Genomic DNA, 20,979 nt, shown 5'->3' on the forward strand with positions numbered 1-20,979 from the left:
ACTTGACAGTGCTTCAGGATTTTTGGCCTTGTAGATAGATCAATGGACATATTATTATCCTAGTTATATGTATTAATATTTTTTAAATAAATTATTCTCTACGTAGTTTTGACTTAATACAGATAGCACAGACATTTACCTTGCAAGGGTTATTTCTATAAGGAATGACCTATTAATTATTTCATTAACCTCTACTGTGTCTATCTCAAGATAGAACTAGAATCAAGTATTACACGCTTCCAGGGCTTAACCGTTTAAATTAGTTATTTTATTCAAACCCTATGCTGCCTACTTCAAGGCCAGTTCAATTATAAGATCAAACTGGCAGCAACTGTGACGTGTTCTGGAAACCCCTATAAAAATTAAACTAAACCTATACCACACACGTAAATGTGAAGTGTAAAGAAAGTACAAAACTCAATGTATTTCTGTCGATAAAAGCTGTAGCTAATACGACAGATAATCACAAAACCTACAACTTGTTAATATGATAATTTTTGCTAAAAACGTTGATAAAATATGTATTTCAGTATTAAAGAGTAACAATATTGTGGAAAAACATTCTATGTAACCATGGAAATCCTATCCCCTTAATGTTAAAGAGACTTGGTTCAAAGATCTAAACCTACATTATTTAGTCTCTGCTATTGAACGATTAAGTCGCTTAGCTCAAACTAAGTATTTGATGTACGTATTTTCTGTTACAATATATATGATAAAAGTTGAATTTCTCCTGTTCTTATTCAAAACCTTTCCCTCCCTGTGAAAACATTTGCAAATAATTATTAAAAGTGAGTTTTGTGGAAGCTTGCCCATCTGGCTTTCTGTTGTCCTAATGGCGCAAAGGCGACCAATTCCCCTGGAATTTAATTAAAATGTTAAACATTGGGCTTCACCATCAAGTTAACACAATAAATACTTTTAATATTGATAATAATCTTCAAGTATTAATATTAAATATTAACAAAGTTCATTTTATCAGAATTTTTCGGAATTGCGTAGATAAATTTAACTGCATTGGGCACAGCTTAGGTTTGCATCACGATATCTTTGAGTTAAATTCATTAGTGTCAAGTACATGCTTAACCAAACTGAAGCCAGTGTGATATATATATGAAATTATTTAGCGTGGTTACAAATCCTTACGCTACGTAAGGGTTATATTGCCTCTCTCTTCGTAACAGTTAATTTAGAAGACAATGATAGCAATAGTCTCATGCTACTTCTGATTATCTTTGAGCTAACCGTGAGTTTGGATAACGTAATTAATCCCTTGCAAGCAGAACTGTACCAATTTTTACTAAAATATTTGCCTCCGAAGCAACTTTGATTATCGTCTGCGTCCATGTAAGCAGCATTTTGGAGCGTGCAGTGTATTAAATAGTGTATTACAGTGTATTAAATATCCCTTACCTTCTTCCAAACAATCCCGACCACATCTTGCATTAAAATCAAAACTTTAACACCAAAGAAGAGAGAGAGAGACGATATACAACACAGTTAATTCTCAAGTTCACGAGAGACACATATACACATAATAACTGTTTTTAGTTGTTGCTGAATCATGTGCCTATTCGCAATAGGGAGTATTTATGTCCTATGCAGATAATGCAACTCCGGTTACGCAAAAATCTTGTTGGTTATTTAGGACCATTGTTTAACTTTTTATCTTTGTATTTTCCTGTTTTTGCTGTTATGCTTAATATCTGACATCGAGTAATCGTCCGCACAAACAAACAGTTGTAAGTAAGGAAACTTTTGAAAAGAAGATCTAATACTTATATTAATATCTGGAGACAATTCTATATGAATTATTTGTGTAGAATTATACATTAGCAATAAAAAATTTAGGTTCGAATAGCTCAAAGTGCTAAGCAGGTACTTGGCACTTAAGAGGAAAGTGTTATACAAAATGAAAATCAAGTATTCTTAACAGGAATGGGAAAAAATACGTTTGTTCTTACGGCGATCTGTTAATCTGAGCAATTTTCAGTATGAAGTTTTGAACATATCTTTAAAACAGTTTTTGATATTAGTATAAAATATTTTAGAAGTCTATAGCTGGAAAATGTTTAACTGAAGCAGGAAACATAAAATATAAGAATGAATTTTGGCGTTACGAATACACATAAATGAACTGTTCTAGCCAAAGACATGTCTTAAATATAGCATGTGTGGCGCTACAGTTTTTTAAAAACCAACAAAAGTGCTGACAATTTCGCACGATAAAACTGTTGTCAAGATATTCTGGATTACTGAATGCTGAGCGTTGCAATTAATAGTGCAATGTGATAAAAACAGTAACTCTGTGCCACATGGCGAAAGTAGTGCTAGTAACATTAAAATCATTGACCGACAGCAGATATTTTAGAGTCGTCCATGTGGATACTTTTATTTCAGTGAAATGAGGGATACTGGTGACTGGAAAACAGGAATCGGTTCCTTGAGTAATAAAACAAGAAACCAAACAAATTTAAAGTAAAAGTGCGTTTTATTACAAAAATTCGTACAGTAAGTACGTACATTTGATGAGTCATGTACTCTAAGGCATATGGTCGCATGAAAAAAACGTGTATAGACAAAATGATCCTTGCGTGTATGTTGGCACATGTAACACCTGTACTTAACTCTGACTACTGAGAATTAAATACGTAGGTGTCTTAATATCACGAAATATTGCACATGATAGAAAATAAATAACGATAAACATTGTTCTCACAAAGTCGTCAAACATATTTAGATCAATTTCAACAGGGAACTGTAGAAAAATCACAGAAATGCTATCCTTTGGTTGGTCAGTTTCTCCACGTGGGATGAACGTCGCAGTCGAATCGAACAGTGGTAAGTAAACATTGTGACCTCATTAGCATCCAGACAGTTTACATAGGCTCCCAGGGAAGCCAAAGTGTGGTGCAGGTAACACAGGCTGTGAGACGGCGAAACCACCGCTAGAACTGGAACTGGAGCTTGAACTAGAACTTGAGGAAGAGAAGCCACCAGATGAGGAAGATGAGCTGAATGAAGAACTGCCGAAAAGCTTCTGGAGGGGTGAGCCAGGCTGCCCAAAGTATCCGTGAGGACTTGCAGAAAATCCTGAGCTTGAGGAACTGCTGCTGGAGCTACTTCCACTGCTACTGGAACTAGAAGACTTGCTATGGCTAGAAGACCCAGAACTGCTAAATCTACCACCATCGATATTTGCCAGTTGATTTACTAGTGGCTGGTGGCTACCGAGAAACGGGCCAGGCACGACAGAGGGTAGAAAATTGCCGATTAGCGGGTAGTTACCACCAGGTACATTGGTGGCTCCACTGGAACTGCTGGAAGAGGAACTGCTGATACCATTCTGAGCTAGGCTGTTTGAGTATGCTTGACTTGATGATCCTGAGCTGGAGGAGAGCCCACCACTGTAGCCATCAGTGCTACTGCTCGCTTGAGACGCAGAGGCACCGTGAGATACTGCTGGAGACAGAATTTTTGCTACAGCAGGAAGAGGAGCACTTCCGCCTTGGCTGCTCGACTGGCTGTAGGATGCTTGACCTCCCAGTCCTAGGGACTGACTGCCGGAGGAGCTTTGTGAGTAGGCTCCGTTTGCTCCAGCAGCCCCACTTGCTGACGATGATGATGCAGAACTGCCACTGCCGCTGGCGCTAGTAGCTTCACTGCCACTAGTGCTGACGGGGAAACCAGTAGGATATGTCAGGGCACTGTTTACCTCTCCAGCTAAGGGTAATGTCTGAATGGGAATCTGAAGATCAGCTGGGCTGTAAATGTTGCCAGTGTTGTGGTTAAATGATTCACTCGATGACTGTGATGCCGAGGCAGTGCCCTCAGAAGCGGAGCTACTTGACTGAGAGGAGCTAGCACTGTAAGACTGACCATTGTTGTAAGGCACAGCATTAGTCAGCTGTCCCACAAATTCAGTTCCTTGTATAGGTATCTGCAGTTCTCCACTGCTGAGTCCGTACTCACTGCTTAGACTACTAGATTCACTTGATGCCTGCGATGCTGAAGCTGCGCTGCTTGATTGACTTGAACTTGAGCTGGAAGAGTGAATACCAGTTACAGGCACAACAGTATTTGGATGTCCTACGAATCCAATGTTTTGAAGAGGGAGCTGCACATTACCAGTCGAGACAGTATGTCCACTGCTTTGGCTGCTAGATTCACTTGACGATTGTGATGAAGAAGCTGCGTTGCTTGATTGGCTTGAACTGTAAGAAGAACTGCCATAAATGGGTTGAACATTTTCTGTCTGTCCCACAAAGCCAACGCCTTGCAGAGGTGCCTGTAGGCCACCAACAATATGTGCCTGCCCACTACTGTGGCTACTCGATTCACTCGAAGACTGCGATGACGCAGCTGCACTCTTTGACTGGCTCGAACTTGCACTGTAAGACTGACTGCCTACTGTCGGAATGATTCTGTTCACTTGTCCCACACTGTCAAAGGGCTGAAGAGGCAAGTGCAAGTCGCCAGTAGTGAGTGTTTGTCCATTACTTTGACTGCTGGAGTGGCTCACCGACTGAGCACTGCCTTCAGAATTACTGTTGTGGCTTGCGCCGTATGAGATACCGTTTGGCAATATGCTGACTAAATGTCCGGTGAATCCAGAAACTGGAACTTGTGCCTGTATGTCGCTGGCGAAGTATTCATTGCCAGCAGCACTTTGGCTGCTAGATTGACTCGCCGATTGTGAGGATGATAAACTGCTAGACTGGCTGTTGCTATGCGACGCTGCTGTCGATCCACCAGGCACAACATCATTTGTGAGATCTATTAAGCCAAAGTTTCGGATGGGAATCTGCACATTATCGATGTTATACACTTCTCCGTTGCTGTAACTACTTGCCTCCCCTGAAGACTGTGATATAGCTGCACTGTTGGACGTGCTACTGGCCTGGCTGTTGCTGAGCGAATGACTAGCAGCACCAGCCCCAGCATTAACAACTGGTACAGAGAGTTGTAATTGCTGGACAGGCACAAGTGCGTCTCCATAAAAAATAGGTTGAGCAGCTTCCTGTGGTATGGATTCACTCGATGCATGAGATGAAGAGCTACTCTGGCTTAGACCGTTAGATGAAGCTCCACTGCTTTGGCTGCTGCTTTGCGAGATAACTCCTCCGCTCGAAAGTGCCTTGGTTGTTCCGTGGCTGCTACTCTGAGATGCGGAATTGCCACCAGCTGCGTTTGTGAAACTCTGACTGAAGGAGTAACTGGTTGGTACCCCCGGTGCAGGATGCCCATAAACTGGGCTCGCAGTGTGGCTGGCAGAGTGAGATCCACTGTGGCTCGAGGCCTGCGAACTGGATGACTGAGAACTGCTTTGACTTGAGGCCTGTGACCCTCCCTCCACTTGGCTGACGATTCCTCCATGCACGAGTGCAAGACCATTGACAGGGCTTCCAGGGGCGACCAACACAGCACTCGGTTGAGAGATTAGTTGTTTTGCGGATGATCCTGATGATGAACTACTGCTCTCGCTGCTGCTGTGTGACGCTGTGCTTCCTTGGCTGTAAGAGCTGCTCGAACTCTGTGAAGAAGATGCGGCGTTAGCGCTGGCCTGTCCACCGTGGTGAATTACTCCGGAATGGTAAGTCGTCTGTGCAGACGGTAGCACAGTCAGCACACTGTGGGGAGAGCCTCCTGACGCCAAGTGTTCAAAGCCGTCCCCGTAGTGAATAATTGTTTGCTGGTAATCGTCGTCTCCATCTGGCAACAATACAGCTCCGCTAGTGTACTCTCTGTCTCGGACAAGGATGGGGACTTCTCCAGAGCCTCGAGCAGCACTTTGGCTGTGGCTCTCTGATTGGCTGGAGCTGGAGGAGCTGCTGGCTGCTGATTGGCTGGCGCTGCTGCTGTGGCTGTTGCTTCCGCTGGCGCTACGGTGAAGGTGGTGGTGACCGCTGATGACTTTTCCGGATGGCCCATCTCTTAGGGACCACACCACGCTGGCGGAGCTGTCGTCGGGGAATACGATGCCAGAGCGCGTGCTTCGTAATCTGGATCCTGCACAAAAACAGAATAAGAAATTAATCTACATTGTTCTCTACCATTTGGATGTTAACATAACTGTGACTTTCCACTGCGAAAAAAGTAATGTGTCTATGGCTCACTAAGAGTATTTACAGAAGCTGCTGTTGTTTATAGAAAGGTGATGTAAGAATATAGAGCTGCGTTGATGTTCATATAGAAGATAGAAGCCAAATAACTGCCCTGCCATCTTTAATGGAGACACTGTCTGTGAATCGAGAGTGGCATCATTGGCGTCAAGTCGCATTAGTTCTAAAGCACGGGAAATTCTATAGGTCATAGGAGCTGTCATTTTTCCAGCCCAATTTACCGAAACTCTTTACTCTCTGTACCATCAGTTACTCCTTTGCCGAAGAACGACGTTGAGTGCAGCGGCCAGTGGCAGAGACTCGCCAATTGAAAAGCAACAGAAAACAGACGTACAGAACATCTACGACAATGTTTAATCTAAGCATCAATCGATGATAGCAGAGCAACTAGGGACGTTACATATTGAAGCATGATCATTCGAAAGTGAATTTTACAGTCTCGTTGTGAAATTTATGATGATGTGTAGGCGGCTTACCAAGAGGTCATTCCCAAAAATTTAGTTCGAGCTGACCTCGAGAACTGTTCATCTGAGTGTCATCCCCTATCAGTTTGACTGAAGAATAGAGAAAGTATACCTAGGAGCTACGATATTTGCAGTGGGGTTACATGCTTAGTTCTAGCTTACTTGAAGAGTCTAAGAAGATTTATTATCCGAAGTATACGCACCTCAGTCGCGAAATGTAATGATACCGATGGTGGTAATGTACCAACTCTCCCGTAAATAAATATCAAAATTATTGATTTAAATCATATACAGGTTCACACTACCACTTTACCTCAAATTCGTGCATGTCTTCAACAAAAGTACTGACGAAGTGTGCAAAGTGGTGACCACGAACCGAACACGCTTACATGTAATGATGAATGACGTCCTGATACGTGCTCTCAAAAATCCTTGGTGTTTGTTGTGCGAATTATCTATTTCGCACTCATACCTAAGTGTCTGGACTCTTGTATCGCCTGTTTCATTTCGAATCAATAAATTGGAGAATATATGGTCACGATATTGAAAGTCAGCGGCTGCACTTGTGATAAAGGAAGACTTGCAAGTAAGAGGTAAACAGCATCTACCCTGACCTCCTGCAGCAGCACAGGTGAACCGAAACAGCAACTGGATCGCCCTTTTTTGTGCGTCAATAGCGCTCTCGATACCCGTGCAGGCCACTCTGCCATGACAAAGCAGAAAACGAAGGAGGCTGCCAAACGCTAGCCACGTTTACTACTCGCAGCAACTGCATTGAGTTGGTGGATAGGGTGGGGATGAGAGGAACTGAAGGGGCTCTAATCTTTATTCGATATAAACATAGGCAGTGATGTGTATCTTCATGTTTTCGCGGCTTGCTGACGGATTCATTAGATATCGGGGGTGCCCTCGCAGAAACTCTTATTTTTCCAAATGATATTTCTACCGTATACATGTCGGTTATCTTCCGACTGATCTCAGAGGCTGAAGCTATAGCACTCGCATCCTCTATTTTAAACACGAGAGTTGCTTAACTGCGCTTGCAGCCACAGAATGCACAAGGACCAGAGATGTTTTCGACTGAGTCTGTCGTTAGGCGCTGTATTCATGATGGGATATCGATGCATCAGTAGGGGATTCACTGTAGCGACGTCTTTGTGGGTTGTTCAAAGAAAGGAACGATTCTGTGATTCATCCAGGCTGAAAAAATTATCACCGTTAGTCAAATCCTTTGCGAGACGAATTTCTACTGCTTCCCTGACCATCGAGTCGCAGAATGAGGAAGCTGACGGTAGAATTTTGACATTGTCACGCAGCATAGAGCAATGACTAGCCAAAACCAGTTTATTGGGCTGTAAGACTGGGGCGTACCTCCCATGTTACGTTCGTCTCTTGTGGACCGTTTGCATCGTATGCCGAGGTGTGAAGGGCTACATTCGCAGGCAATTTTGCATACTCCAACCTTGCGGAGCTTCAAGTCACTCTTGACGAAACCTAAAAGTGCTGTTGTTCTCGATGGAGGATGAATGATCACTTTTACTATACGGCGTGTTCAGAAACTCCTGTTACAAATTTCTAGGACTTGTAAAGGGGAGTGACTAGACAACATTTTGAATTGTACCCCTTGTCCGGAAACGTACCGTTTCCGTGATACGGCCCTGTGAAAACATCTTTGATAGATAGGCATGCTACAGGGTGGTCGCGGTGGGGGAGGGGGGGGGGGCGCTTACATCGAATCGGCTGATGTCATTTGACATCTGTTCTACCTTCTTGACCTGGTTCAAGCCTCATTCACATGTCTGTGAGTGTCAGAGCAACATAGTTGAGTAAAGGCTGCAGAATACATCGACGTGATCCTTATGTAAGGCGGTGCCCACAGTAATGGAAGAGTTGCTCGTCGCCTTTATCAGGATCGTTATCCACAAAGTCCGACTCCATCGCATACCCTTTCCCCCACAATTACACAACGCCTTCGAGAAAGGGGTACATTCACCGTCAGCAGGCGGGAATGTGGTGTTCCAAGGAGAATCCACACACCCGAACTGGAAGAGTGTTTGTGATGTTGGCGAAAACGGATTAAGTTTACTTTCTGTTTCTTTAGCTGAAAAACAAGTGACGTACAGGGTCACGCCTAATCAGTTTTTTGCAAAAGTAGTCGTGTTATCAACATGTTTTCAAATGGTTCCGTATGTCCACCTTAGATTTTATCCGTAGTGCCTTGCGTATCTGTCGTGAAGAGTACTCGTTCACTTCAAAAACTCTTTTTAAGTGTAAACGCTCATCGTGCAGACTGTTCTTGTCAGCAGTGCCGTATGGCCTACGAACTAAAGTTTTAAGAACACTAATCGCAGCTGTTTGCATTTAAAGTACGGATAAGTACGAGTCACCATGGGATAAATTGTTTCTCCCAAGATGTCATCGTCTTTGAGACGAACCAAAACTTCGATAGTACCGAGTGTCTTCTCATGGATTCTGTGTGTACAAAGTGCTTTGGAACCGAACATGTCTATTCTGTGGCCACAAGCGCGTTGTCTGAAATAACGGATTCGAATTCTGTAGCTGCAGTCGGTCACCCCTACTAGGAATATGGGCGAACATTGATGTATCCATCATTCAGAGCTGAACACGAACCCATCTTTTCTGCCATACAGATTTCTGCTTCCATATCGGAGCTACAAATTGTTACATGCGATACTGACTGTGAAAATCGCAACACGTTGAAGAAATGATCAGAAATTAATTGAATCATAATATGAGCAGAATGATTAAAAGAAACGATGAAATATTCAGACCAAATATTTTACTAGAGAATGAGTATTTTGTGAAGCCTGAGAACATATTCACGCAGTAGAATCGAGCCAAACAGGCTTTGCATGTATCTCTGAGAAATGGTATTTCAGATATCTTTCATGTGAAGAATGAAAGTTCAGTTTTATTGGCTTTTGGAAAAGCCCCATGAACGAGTAGTCAATGGCTTAACCCCATGTATGTTCATTGGAGGGTACATTGGATGAATTGGATGATTAAGAAGAAGGGATATCTTTCTCGTATAGAAGTCATCTTCGACATTTGTATAGACTGGCTGCGTCCTGTTGGAATAATGCTACAAGAGTGCATTGAAGGAAAGGTACCATTTTGGAATGTTTAACTTCGATGTCAGAAGTACCGGGAACAAGGAGCACCTAGGATCACTGACGGTAGTCATTCGATGGTTCGGCCACCATTACAGACCACGCATTGCACTTGGGGACTTAGCGCTTACCTCTACAGCTTCTCACAGGCATCGCCATCATCCAAACTGAAGGGAGCATCGTCGCAAAAGGTGCTGTCAACGGGCGCTTTCCGTCTTTGTTAACAACTGTTATGGAGGCGTCTTTCGTTTGGCATCAGCGTTTCCTCTCCGTAAGAAACGTCTCTGAAACCTCAAAATAGAGAACAGTAGAACTGTGGCCCTGACTGCATTCGAGATGAAGCTACGCGTGATTATCACGTGGATGAAGTGTTTGTCACCCATTCTGACATTGCTCACGTGTTCTATTGCTTGCTTTACGATTTGTCTTGTTTTCTGAAGCCCAATCTCCATTAGTCTCCATAACGCCCAATAATTCTGCAATCTACTGAAATGACGGACCAAATCTACGAAGACGGACTATTGAGTTTAATGCAGATCAACTGCAGTAAGCCAGGTCACAATTTCACGACACGAGAAACCATACCCATGCAGCCGTTCAAATTTTCTAACTCTGTATTTGCCCGACACACAGAGTTCTACGCTCTTTTGAAGCCCTTTACATGAGTGTAAATGGATTATAACAAGGCAGTTTACACGCCATCCATAGTCCTCAGACGCGCTATAGCTCTTTAATTCTTATAATTTTCGTTTCATTTGCATATTCGTCGTGATAGAGCTTTTGCACTCAGTAATGCAGTGTATATTGGTATGCACGCATTAACAACCTACCATGGTAAGCACGCACACCTGACGCAGCCTAAGAGCTACCAGATCCTCTATTGCATCCACCAGTGCAGAACGAAAGATTCTCGGACGCACGTCCTATCCGTGGGCAATAGAAAACTCCTTCCTAGATCGGTACCTTGTGCCTAAGTTTGGCCCCTAGTGCCACCTCCTCAGATGGATTAAGTCTATACTATCCCGTCGCACCGGACGGGCAGGAGCCCATGAATCATACCATTCAAGTCCGGCTCTCTTCTCCTGTTCACACTCTTCTGACAAACAACACTCACGCCTCTGAGGTACTCAGCCCACTATATCGTACGCTACACCTGATATCTTCATTAGCAGCTGTCAGCCACAAGATGCATCGACTAACCACCACCACCAGCATCGTCAGCCTCAATGTGTCGCCACCTCAACATCAAAAAGTTCTGAGATCAAGGTCAACAGTGTTTCTGAACAAAAATTGGTCATCATAAATTGGTCTCTTACTCTATTTTATTCACACCATTTTAATGTTTTTCAACTAGAAGATAAATTTCAGTATGAATAGCAGCAGTATGGCCGCCATTGGATGCTGACCCCCTCCGCTTGATGAGGGGAAGTGGAACGATCAATGACGATAAGGACAGTTCTTCAACGAGAGGTCTGCAGGTATTGCCGTGCCTGGCAGAGTAAAAGGTGATCTCGAAGCTCGACCATTGCCTTTCTCCCAGAGGCGTGCGCTGATGGGTGGTGAACAGATCGTTGTGTATGAATGACCACAGGTACTGCGCCGAGTGCCTCCCTGGCAACGCGTTTCGGTCTGCCGGTAAGGCGAAAATGAACAAAAACTGCTCCTTCGAAAGGCGACCACCCCGTATCGGTAAAGCAGAAGCTGCTGTGTGATCTGTTATACCCACGTCGTTAACAGTAGGTTCACCGTTCCGACCCAGGTGCTGTGGTTGCTGCATCCTTCGCGGATCCGGAAGACGCCCGCGCAGTATCGGGCGCAGGCGGACATCCCCGGTGAACGCGCCGGGCGCCCCTGAGTCAGCGCCGGCCGCTGGTTGCGCAGCCGCCGCCAACACTTTCTCCGCTGCGCCCCACGCGTCGGGCGGCGACGTCATGCGTGCCCTCCTTGTACGGCGCCCGATCTGTCATGTTCCACCTCCGCCACTACGCAGGACGTGTCCTCCACGCGCTGTACGTAACAACTGAACCGTGCTGAAGCTTTCCGTTGTCCTTCCCTACTAGGCAGCCGATCGTCTGCAAGCGCGATTGCAAAATTCTAACATCAATTAAGCGTAGAAGACTGGAGCGAGATGCAGAAGACGGCTTCGGGGAGGATCCGTTTGGGTTTCGAGAGATGTGCAGGAAGACGTGGGAGTAATATTGACTCTACGATACATCTTAAAGGTTTGTGAGACATGACGTTGACGGGTGAAGGAGATACAGCGATCTGCTAAAACATTTATCAGTATTGATCGCAGTAAAAAATAAAAATACAATATGCTGATTACCGGTTTCGATTTATTAGCAATCATCTTCGGATCATGTTCATTAAAGAATTAGTACCTAAGTACACTGTTCGGCGTAACACCATCGTCACTAACAAGGGAAACACCCCCTCAGATTTAGTGGTAAGATGCCCCAGTGGACAGCCCGTCAGAAATTGAACACAGACCAGTCACGAAAACAGGAAGAAGGTATATTGGACTGTGAAGAAAAAAAAGGCAAGACAGAAACAGAAGTGTCGTTAAGAGCACTCTCTTACAACAGCTGCGTCGTGGGTAAGTGAAAAGATACGAGTTCATTTTTGTTTTGGCAGGGATACAAGTGGCGGTGTCCCGCTAGGATGGCTATGATTCTGTCTTATTTCTTTTTGTTAGGTACCCCATAAAAAAAAGATGGATAGACCGTCTGCATGTAAGCAGGAGATCCCGGGTTCGAGTCCCGGTCGGGGTAAAAAAAAAGTGGTCCTGGTGTTGGATTGCTAAGTGGGCGACCCCTGTACGGATCTCCCCAGTGCTATTAACTTTTTTTTTTCTTTTCTTTTTTTTTAGCGAAATTATGAACTGTGCGTCCGATGATTGAAATGTTTGTTCTCTTTCTGTAGTCTTGGCACTTGCCATTCTACACATTGGTTACAGAATGTGAGTCATGTGGTAAAAATACGTTACGTCGCGAGCAAATGTGATGAATAGTGAGAGCAGGCGAGATACCAAATAGACGTCTCACAGAAATCAAAACAACAAATAAACTGGTGTGAACTATGTTACAAAAAAGCAATTCAAGAGTCAAGACTTCCGAAATGGAACGCAACTTCAAAAATGTTAAAAACATATGTTTTGACAGAGCACAGAGAAATTGTGTGATTGTGAAACTGTTACGTTCACTTGTCGCAGCTTATGCGACAAACTATTATATTTTCATCATTTCCTTGGGAGTGATCACATTCATAGGAACACCTAAATCGGGCAAGGAGGCATATCCCACTCACTTACCAGGCGTACAAATTACGTGCGTCGATAAGAGATTGCTGTAACATGACACACGTACTGTCACTAATGCCGTGGATGACACACGAGACTTGTTTTCCGGTGGAGGATTCGGTTAACTTGTCGCCTTGCCATCAAACGTTTGCGGTTCCCATTCGAAAGACACTTCCTTTCGGCTGCTAATAGAATCGTTGTGCAGCATCAACTGTTATTTTAGGTCCCTACCTTTTACCCTTACGACTCGCTGTTGCAAACGGACGCTACAACACGCCACAGACATAAATTTATATTAAGTGAACAGCCGAAAAAAGGCTGGCACGAGGATGATTTGAACACGGCTCGCTCCCGGATAGGCCAAGACCGAAACCACTTAACCACGACGCCATGTCGCTTACAATTTACTGTAGAGGCGACGTCACATCAGTCCAGCTTCCAAAGTGACATCGCCTCTAAGTTTTCTCTTCTTCCACAGGATAACCACAGCATTTACGAAAAGACTATGTAACATCAGAATGACCTTATTGTAAAGTTGTTTTTGTAATGCCATTTAGCCTGAAGATGAGGTATAACACTCGAAACAAGTCGCTAAATAAATAAGTAATACAATAGTTGACAAAGTTTGTGACTGGTAGCGGTAACTTAATACAACCTTTACATATTTCTTGAGACAAGTCACGGTCGAAAAATAGTCAAAATGGCTTCAAATTCTTCTGTGGGGAAAATGGATGAAAATATTTTCGGAACTGTATGACCCTAGGACCAATGTAACAGTAGATGAGCAAATGGAACGTAAATATAAAATTATAATAACTTTGAATAATTAAAGAGTATTATGCCGTTAAATAGCATAAAGAGCATACGCGTACAAATTATTGAAGGAAACGAGCAGTGTTAAAGTAGAGCGAACACATACATCCAGTCTTGGGGAAAGCAGTTTACACACATGCATGTTCAAAGGAACATTGCATCGTAATTTGTAACAACACAGGCACTGTAGTGTCGCATTTATCTACCAACACCGGATAAGCGACTGTCAAGTAAAACGTCTGGCCTGTACGGGAATATACATAATGGATGTAAGAGTACAGGTTGCAGGTATACGGTTGACGATGTATGGAAGTTTGACTCTGGGCATGAGTCGTCGTCCGATAGCCTAATGGTACCTGGCACGGTAGCTCAGCGTGTTCGATCAGAGCGTTAGCCGCCCTCTGTAATAAAAAAAAGAGCTAATGGAACGATGATAAACTTGAACAAGCGTCGTGGGACGTCTACCCCGAACAAATAGAACGAACAATCACGAACAAAATGAGATTAAAAAAAAATGGTGAGGCGACCGCTCGCGATAAGCGGGAAATCAGGGTTCGAGTCCCGACCCTGCACAAATTTTCGCAGTCGTTATTCCCTTATACAGCTGATGGTTGTCCGTTTTTACAATTGCGTATGAATTTAATGAATAAGGACATCACTGCATTTGCATTTCCAGATGACGTAGTAATTAGTGGTAAGACAGAAAAAGAAATGCAACAGCGGCGTGCCACCTGAAATAACCATCCAAAAACACACTGATTAACAACAAAGAGGGCCAAAACGGTTGCAGCCTCAGTGAACAGGCACAGCAAGAAAGGAGAAATAAGGCTGGAAGATACACTGTTGGATACAGTAGACAAGTACAATTATCTAGGGATCATAATCTCATGGGCTAACGGGATACAGCATGAGATCAATAGCCGAACTGAAAAATCAGTTCAATTCTAGTTTCAAGTTCGGAATCTACACCGGAACGAACAAGTCCCTCTAAGATCAAAACAGACTCTCTTCCAGTCATACTTTATCCCCATAATAACATACGGTCTGGAAATCAACAGAACAACCAAACAGGTCGACAGCAAACTCCAATCCGCAGAAACGAAGTTCTTACGAACTATGGTCCAGAAAACTAGGAAGTATAAGATAAGAAGCGAAAAAAATAAGGGAAGAAGCTGGAGTGCACACATACTTGGAAGAAAAAGTGACAATGATCCATCTGAGATGGTTTGGTCATGTCAAGCGAATGGACGATGGAAGAACAGCGAAACAATGGCTACACACAACTGTGATCAGTAGAAGACCGGTAGGAAGTCCCAGGAACAAACGGCCGGACCAAGGGAAGGAGGATATAGGAACAAGAGGAATCAGCTGGAATACAGTCCTGAGAGAGGAGTGGTACATGGGCAGGCACGAGTAAAGAGCTCGTCAACATACCGGGCCAACTGCAGTGGAAGACTAATGATCATTTTCTTTTACTGTACACGTCTAGTTCCGGAGGACCCAATTAAGCAGCAAATGTCCTTGGTCATGGAACTTGTCAATAAAAGAAATTAACATAAAAATTAATAATTTATAAAATTAAATTTACGTGAATCCTATGCAGACGACAAGCTGTTAAGATATGTTATCATAATTAAAAATATAGCACAAGAATTTACTTAATTTTTTTCCAGAAAGTGCCTGACAGAACAGAAGTAGCGAGACAAGGAGGAGATTCTTCAATTTAGACTTGCATGTGCCAGAATTTCTGCTAAGGATTTTCTTTTTTAAAATTTATTGTGGTAGCTTATTGAGCATGGATACTGTATAAGACATAAGGAAGTTCGATCCAAATTCAGAATTCCCAAATTCCTGAACAAGGATCGACAAAAAGTTAGCGAACTTCCAGCTCGAACTACCCGTTTCCGAGCAAAATACCCTTAGTAAATTGGAAGCGTCAGAATAGAATATAATGCCGCATGTCATAAGCGAATAAAAGCAAGCAACGTAGACTAATTTTCATGTTGGATTGTCAGTTCAGGTACTATTCTAATGGAAAACAAAGCAGAATTCAGTTTCTAATAAGGTCCTGAGCATGGGCTCCCCACGGCAGATTACCATTTATCTGAACGTCTATAAATTTGGATTGTTCAGACTCGCTAACCACATGCCCATTTTGTGTAATCAAAATGTCAGTTTCAGTTGAAATGTGTGTTAGAAACTGTAAAGACTGAGTCCTGTCGTGATTTAACATCGATTTATATCCTACAAGCTATCAACTTATCATCTGCTCTATTTGATACATTGCCTATGTTGCACTCAGCATCCTTCACTACCAAGCTAGTGTCGTAAGCAAACAGAAATATTTTAAAAATCACCTGTCTTATTAGAAGGCTTATCATTTCCGCATATACAAAGTAAATCATCTAACAAACATCGCTAATATTTCAGACATGAAGAGCACTGTTAATACACGGTTACAACACAGCTGCATTGTAGACAATGGCGGGTATATACAGCCAATACACACATTTTGAGACATTGACAAAAGTGCATTTTTTATGCAAGAGTTACAGATTTTTAAATGGGATAATGCCTATTGACAGTAAAATCCTAAAAGTAGCGTATATGAGAATGTCAATGGTATTTGTTGTAGGAAGCTAGTGCAAGTAGTTTATTAGTTATCGTGTTGTAAACAACGACAGCTGTTTATTCCATCGTATTGCTTAAATGCTAGCCGTCGATGCCATGTTTGTTTATGTTGTGTTGTGTGTACACTACGACTGCACTTATTGTGTAATAGCGGACATAGTAGGACGTGCTTAGAAGGTGGTGTATCAGAACGCGAAAAAAGCGGACATGCCTATGGTTTATGATGAATAAAGTAAGTATGCCGTTCGTTCGTGTATAGTGTACGCCGAAAGATATCCCAATAGAGGTAAACCTCTTCAACCTCTACAAACAATTATAGATGATATGAAACAGCGTATTACAGCTGCCTGCGCTGCAATTTCCGCTGAGATACTAGAACGTCTGCACCAATCGTAGCATGGCGGACTGCAACCTTGTATTGACACTGGTAGCGGCCATTTTGAGCACAGGCTATTAGGGTATATTGGTTCTTTACGTGTCAATCCTCACAGAGGTTCACCTTCGTTTTCTTTCGTTTGTCTTAAGCAATGTCCCGTTTAACAACACGACACCTCTAGAGACTTATTAACATCTATGTAGGGCTGCGCATACGCACCAATACAAAATTCACATTCGTTTGTGCTACAACATGGAACAAACAACTATTGATCTTTGAAATAATCAATCTACGATGTATCGTAAACTATTTGCGCTATAGCCATGCATTGTGGTACTGTCAATAGACATTGTTGCACTGAAAACTTGTACCTTTTCTTAAAATAAATACGCATTTAATATTCATAACACTGTGTGTATGGGATGCATAGGTGAGCCCCTACCTCCCATACTAATCTATGAAATCCGTATATCAGTGGCACCTCCCATTACCGAAATATTTGTGGTGCAAGTTTTAGGTGATTCACTGTATAAGAAACAGTAGTGGTCCTAGAACTCACCCCTGAGGCACCCCCACTTAAACGAGACGCCACCTCGTAGCTGTTCTCATTATGATTTGCGAAAAAAACATTAATGTTTTGGATAATGCGTGTTTTTTGGTCACCGATGTCGTTCAGGCTTAGAATTCACCCTGACAATCGTGAAATTGCTGTACTTGCAACGGCAGCTCGCAAGTGCGTCTGCAGACGTCCAAGTGTGGTATGTTGCGTACCTGCAGTGGTGACCGCGGCGGCTGCGCCGATGAAGAGAGCGAGGGCGACGGCAACCGCCTGTGTAACGTGTATGTGGTGCCGCCGCATGCTGTGCTGCGCTGGTTCTCTGCTGCCGTGTGCTGGAGTTGCGAGTGACTGCAGCCGGCGTGTCGCGGCGTACTTTAAATACGGCGGCCGGCGTGTTGACGCCCCGCCCCGTCACCTCCCTCCACCCACGCGTCTGGCCGACCGCGCCCACCCCGCCGGACGTGCCGGACCCCGGCAACGCCAGCTGCCCTCTCCCGGATGCTGGAGTCCCGGCTTACCATCTCTGCGGTGACCGCGCTCCTCCATCGAGTTAACCCTGCCCGCCGCTCAGACCCCCTCCCCTTCTTCCCGGGCAGCACTTCCGCTACCTGACCGTTACTCACCGCACTGGGACTGACGAACCATCGTTACCTGAAGGGAGACAGTCTACACTGACGGAAAGCAATCTCGACACCAAGACGAAGTTGTGCGACATAAACGAGAACTAACAGACGTATTTCTTCGTCTGAAAGATGAATAAATTTCGTGCCACTCGCGTAAGAGTGGCGTCAGTAGTGCCACACGAGGAAGGAAATCGGTGTACTTTAATGGCACGAGGCAACGGCCTTGCCGCAGTGCATACACCGCTTCCCGTCAGATCACCGAAGTTAAGCGCTGTCGGGCGTGGCTGGCACTTGGATGGGTGACCATCCGGGCTGCCATGCGCTGTTGCCATTTTTCGGGGTGCACTCGGCCTCGTGATGCCAATTGAGGAGTTACTCGACCGAATAGTAGCGGCTTCGGTCAAAGAAAACCATCATAACGACCAGGAGAGCGCTGTGCTGACCACACACCCCTCCTATCCGCATCCTCAGCTGAGGATGACACGGCGGTCGGATGATCCCGGTGGGCCACTTGTGGCCTGAAGACGAGTGCTTTTTTTTAACTGCACGCTCTAACGGTCGTGAGCTTTAGTTATCTTTGAGACTCGACGTGATGAGGTGATGTTACTCAAGAATTCCTTTAAGGCGACGAAGACGCCGTGCCGGCCGCTGTGACCAAGTGGTTCTAGGCGCTCCAGTCCGGAACCGCGCTGCTGCTAGAGTCGCAGGTTCGATTCCTGCCTCGGGCATGGATGTGTGTGATGTCCTTAGGTTAGTTAGGTTTAAATAGTTCTATGTCTAGGGGACTGATGACCTCAGATGTCAAGTCCCGTAGTGCTTAGAGCCATTTGAAGACGCCGTTATCAAAGCCTCACTTAGTTTGAATGAGGTCGTGTATTAGAGCCACGAGAAGCTGTATGCTGCTTCTACGATATTTCAGAAAGACTTGGCAGGAAAGTAAGTAATGTAGAAGACTGCTGGCAGCGGTGGTCACGAGAATGTACACGGTCGCTAGAAAACCGAACCCGAGACGGTCATGTGTCACTATCGGGAGGGAAGACCATCGCGTTCGGCCTATGGCTCTGGCGCATGGTACTGCATCTGCAGCAACAATTTGTGCAGCAGTTGGCACCACAGTGACACAACGAACTGTTACTTCAGAGATAGCTCCGAGCCAGATGCCCTGTAGCGTGCATTCCAATGACCCCAAACCACCACTATTTGCGATTTCAGTGGTGTCAAACGAGAGCTCTCTGGAGGGCAGGATGGAGCCCTGTTGTGTTTTCTGATGAAAGCTGGTTGTTCCTCGGTGCTAGTGACGGCCGCGTGTTGGGTAGAAAAGGGCCAGATGATGGCCTATAACCATCCTATCTGCCTGGTAGAGACACTGGACCTACACCTGGAGTTATGTTCTGTGGTGCGATTTCGTATGACAGCTGGAGCACTCTCGTGCTTAACCCTCAAACCCTGACTACAAATTTGTACGTCAGTCTGGTTATTAGACGTGCTGCCATTCACAAACAGCATTCAAGGGGGTGTTTTCCATCAGGATAACACTCGACCACATACCTTTGTCCTACCCCAACACGCCCTACAGAGTGTCGACATGTTGCCGCGGCCGGATCGATCACAGATCTGTCTCCAATACACCACATATGGAACAACTCCATCGTCATCCACAACCAACTTTACCCGTCCCTGTACCGTCCGACCAAGTGCAAGAGGCATGGAACTCTATCCCACAAACTGTACAAAACAATGCATGCACATTTGCATGCAACATTCTGGTTGTTACACAAGTTATTAATGTACCTGCATTTCACATTTGCAATGGCTTAGCTTGCACTTTACATTAAAATGTGATCTTGCAGTGTTAATTACTTTCATTTTACCTAGACAAATGTATTCCCGAAATTTCATTATTCTACATTAATTATTTTCGGTGTTACGATTTTTTCCGTCAGAGCAATTTAAATCAGTATCTTTATTCTACAATTGTATCCATACTCCGCAACACAAGTATCGGCTTTTTCCGGAAGATGCTACAGGTCTCACTTTACTGTAACGAATGGTACTTGACAAGAACGGTTGTTGGTAAGCCTCGATATGAACTCTGATTTCTCAGTTTTCCTCGTGGGTTTTGTTATTTGTACTTACTTGTTGTTGTCGTCTTCAGTCCAAAAACCAATTTTATGCAGCTGTCCACGCAAGTCTGTCATCTGCAAGTGTCTTAATCTCAGACCAATTGCTGCAATCAACAGCCTTTTGAACTTGCTTACTGTACTGAAGACCTAGTTTCCTCTACGATTTTTACCGTCCACACTTGCTTCCATTACCCCTTGATTTTCTCATAACGTCTCGTATCAACCGACCTCTTCTTTTACACAAGTTACGCCATAAATTTATTTTCTCCCCATTTCGGTTAAGTACCTGCTGCTTAGTTACCTAATGGACCCATCCAAACTACAGCATTCTTCTGTAGCACCAAATTTCAAAAACTCGTATTCTATTCTTGTCTGAACTTTTATCGTCCACGTTTGACTTCTGTGCAAGGGTGCACTCCAGACATGTACCTCCAGGGACTTATGACCACAGCAGTTGAGTCCCACAGTGCTCAGAGCCATTTGAACCATTTTGAACCTCCAGGAAAGAATTATGAACACTTAGAGTTTTATTCGATGTTAACACATCCTTTTCAGGCACTCCATTCCCAGTCTACATTTTACGTCCTCTCTACTTGAGCCATTGTCAGTTATTTTTCTGCCCAAATAACAGAATTCAACTACTACATTTAGTTTCTCATTTTCCAGTCTAATTCCCTCACGATCCTTATTCAATTTCACCACTTTCCATTACCCTTGTTTTGCTTTTGTTGGTGTCTAATAATCTATTTTCAAGACAGCATCCATTACCTACGACTGATATTTCACGTACTTCGCCGTCTCAGAATGTATTACAATGTCATCGACAAACCTAAAAATAT

At 44.0% G+C, this 20,979-nt stretch overlaps 1 protein-coding gene and 1 pseudogene across 1 annotated transcript; one reads left to right on the top strand and one right to left on the bottom strand.

Annotated features, from left to right (window-relative positions):
• Window positions 1–2,472: 2,472 nt before the first annotated feature.
• On the bottom strand, window positions 2,473–17,738 carry LOC126174735 (serine-rich adhesin for platelets-like). The gene is made up of 2 exons (XM_049921059.1): window positions 17,607–17,738; window positions 2,473–6,009 (listed from the first exon to the last, which is right to left on the bottom strand). The coding sequence occupies exons 1-2, from the start codon at window positions 17,692–17,694 to the stop codon at window positions 2,864–2,866; spliced, it is 3,234 nt and encodes a 1,077-aa protein (XP_049777016.1). The 5' UTR covers window positions 17,695–17,738; the 3' UTR covers window positions 2,473–2,863.
• Window positions 17,739–18,230: 492 nt separating this feature from the next.
• On the top strand, window positions 18,231–18,348 carry LOC126104677 (5S ribosomal RNA; annotated as a pseudogene).
• Window positions 18,349–20,979: the final 2,631 nt, after the last annotated feature.

This window comes from Schistocerca cancellata, chromosome 1 (assembly GCF_023864275.1).
Source record: "Schistocerca cancellata isolate TAMUIC-IGC-003103 chromosome 1, iqSchCanc2.1, whole genome shotgun sequence".
In the NCBI taxonomy this organism is placed as follows: domain Eukaryota; kingdom Metazoa; phylum Arthropoda; class Insecta; order Orthoptera; family Acrididae; genus Schistocerca; species Schistocerca cancellata.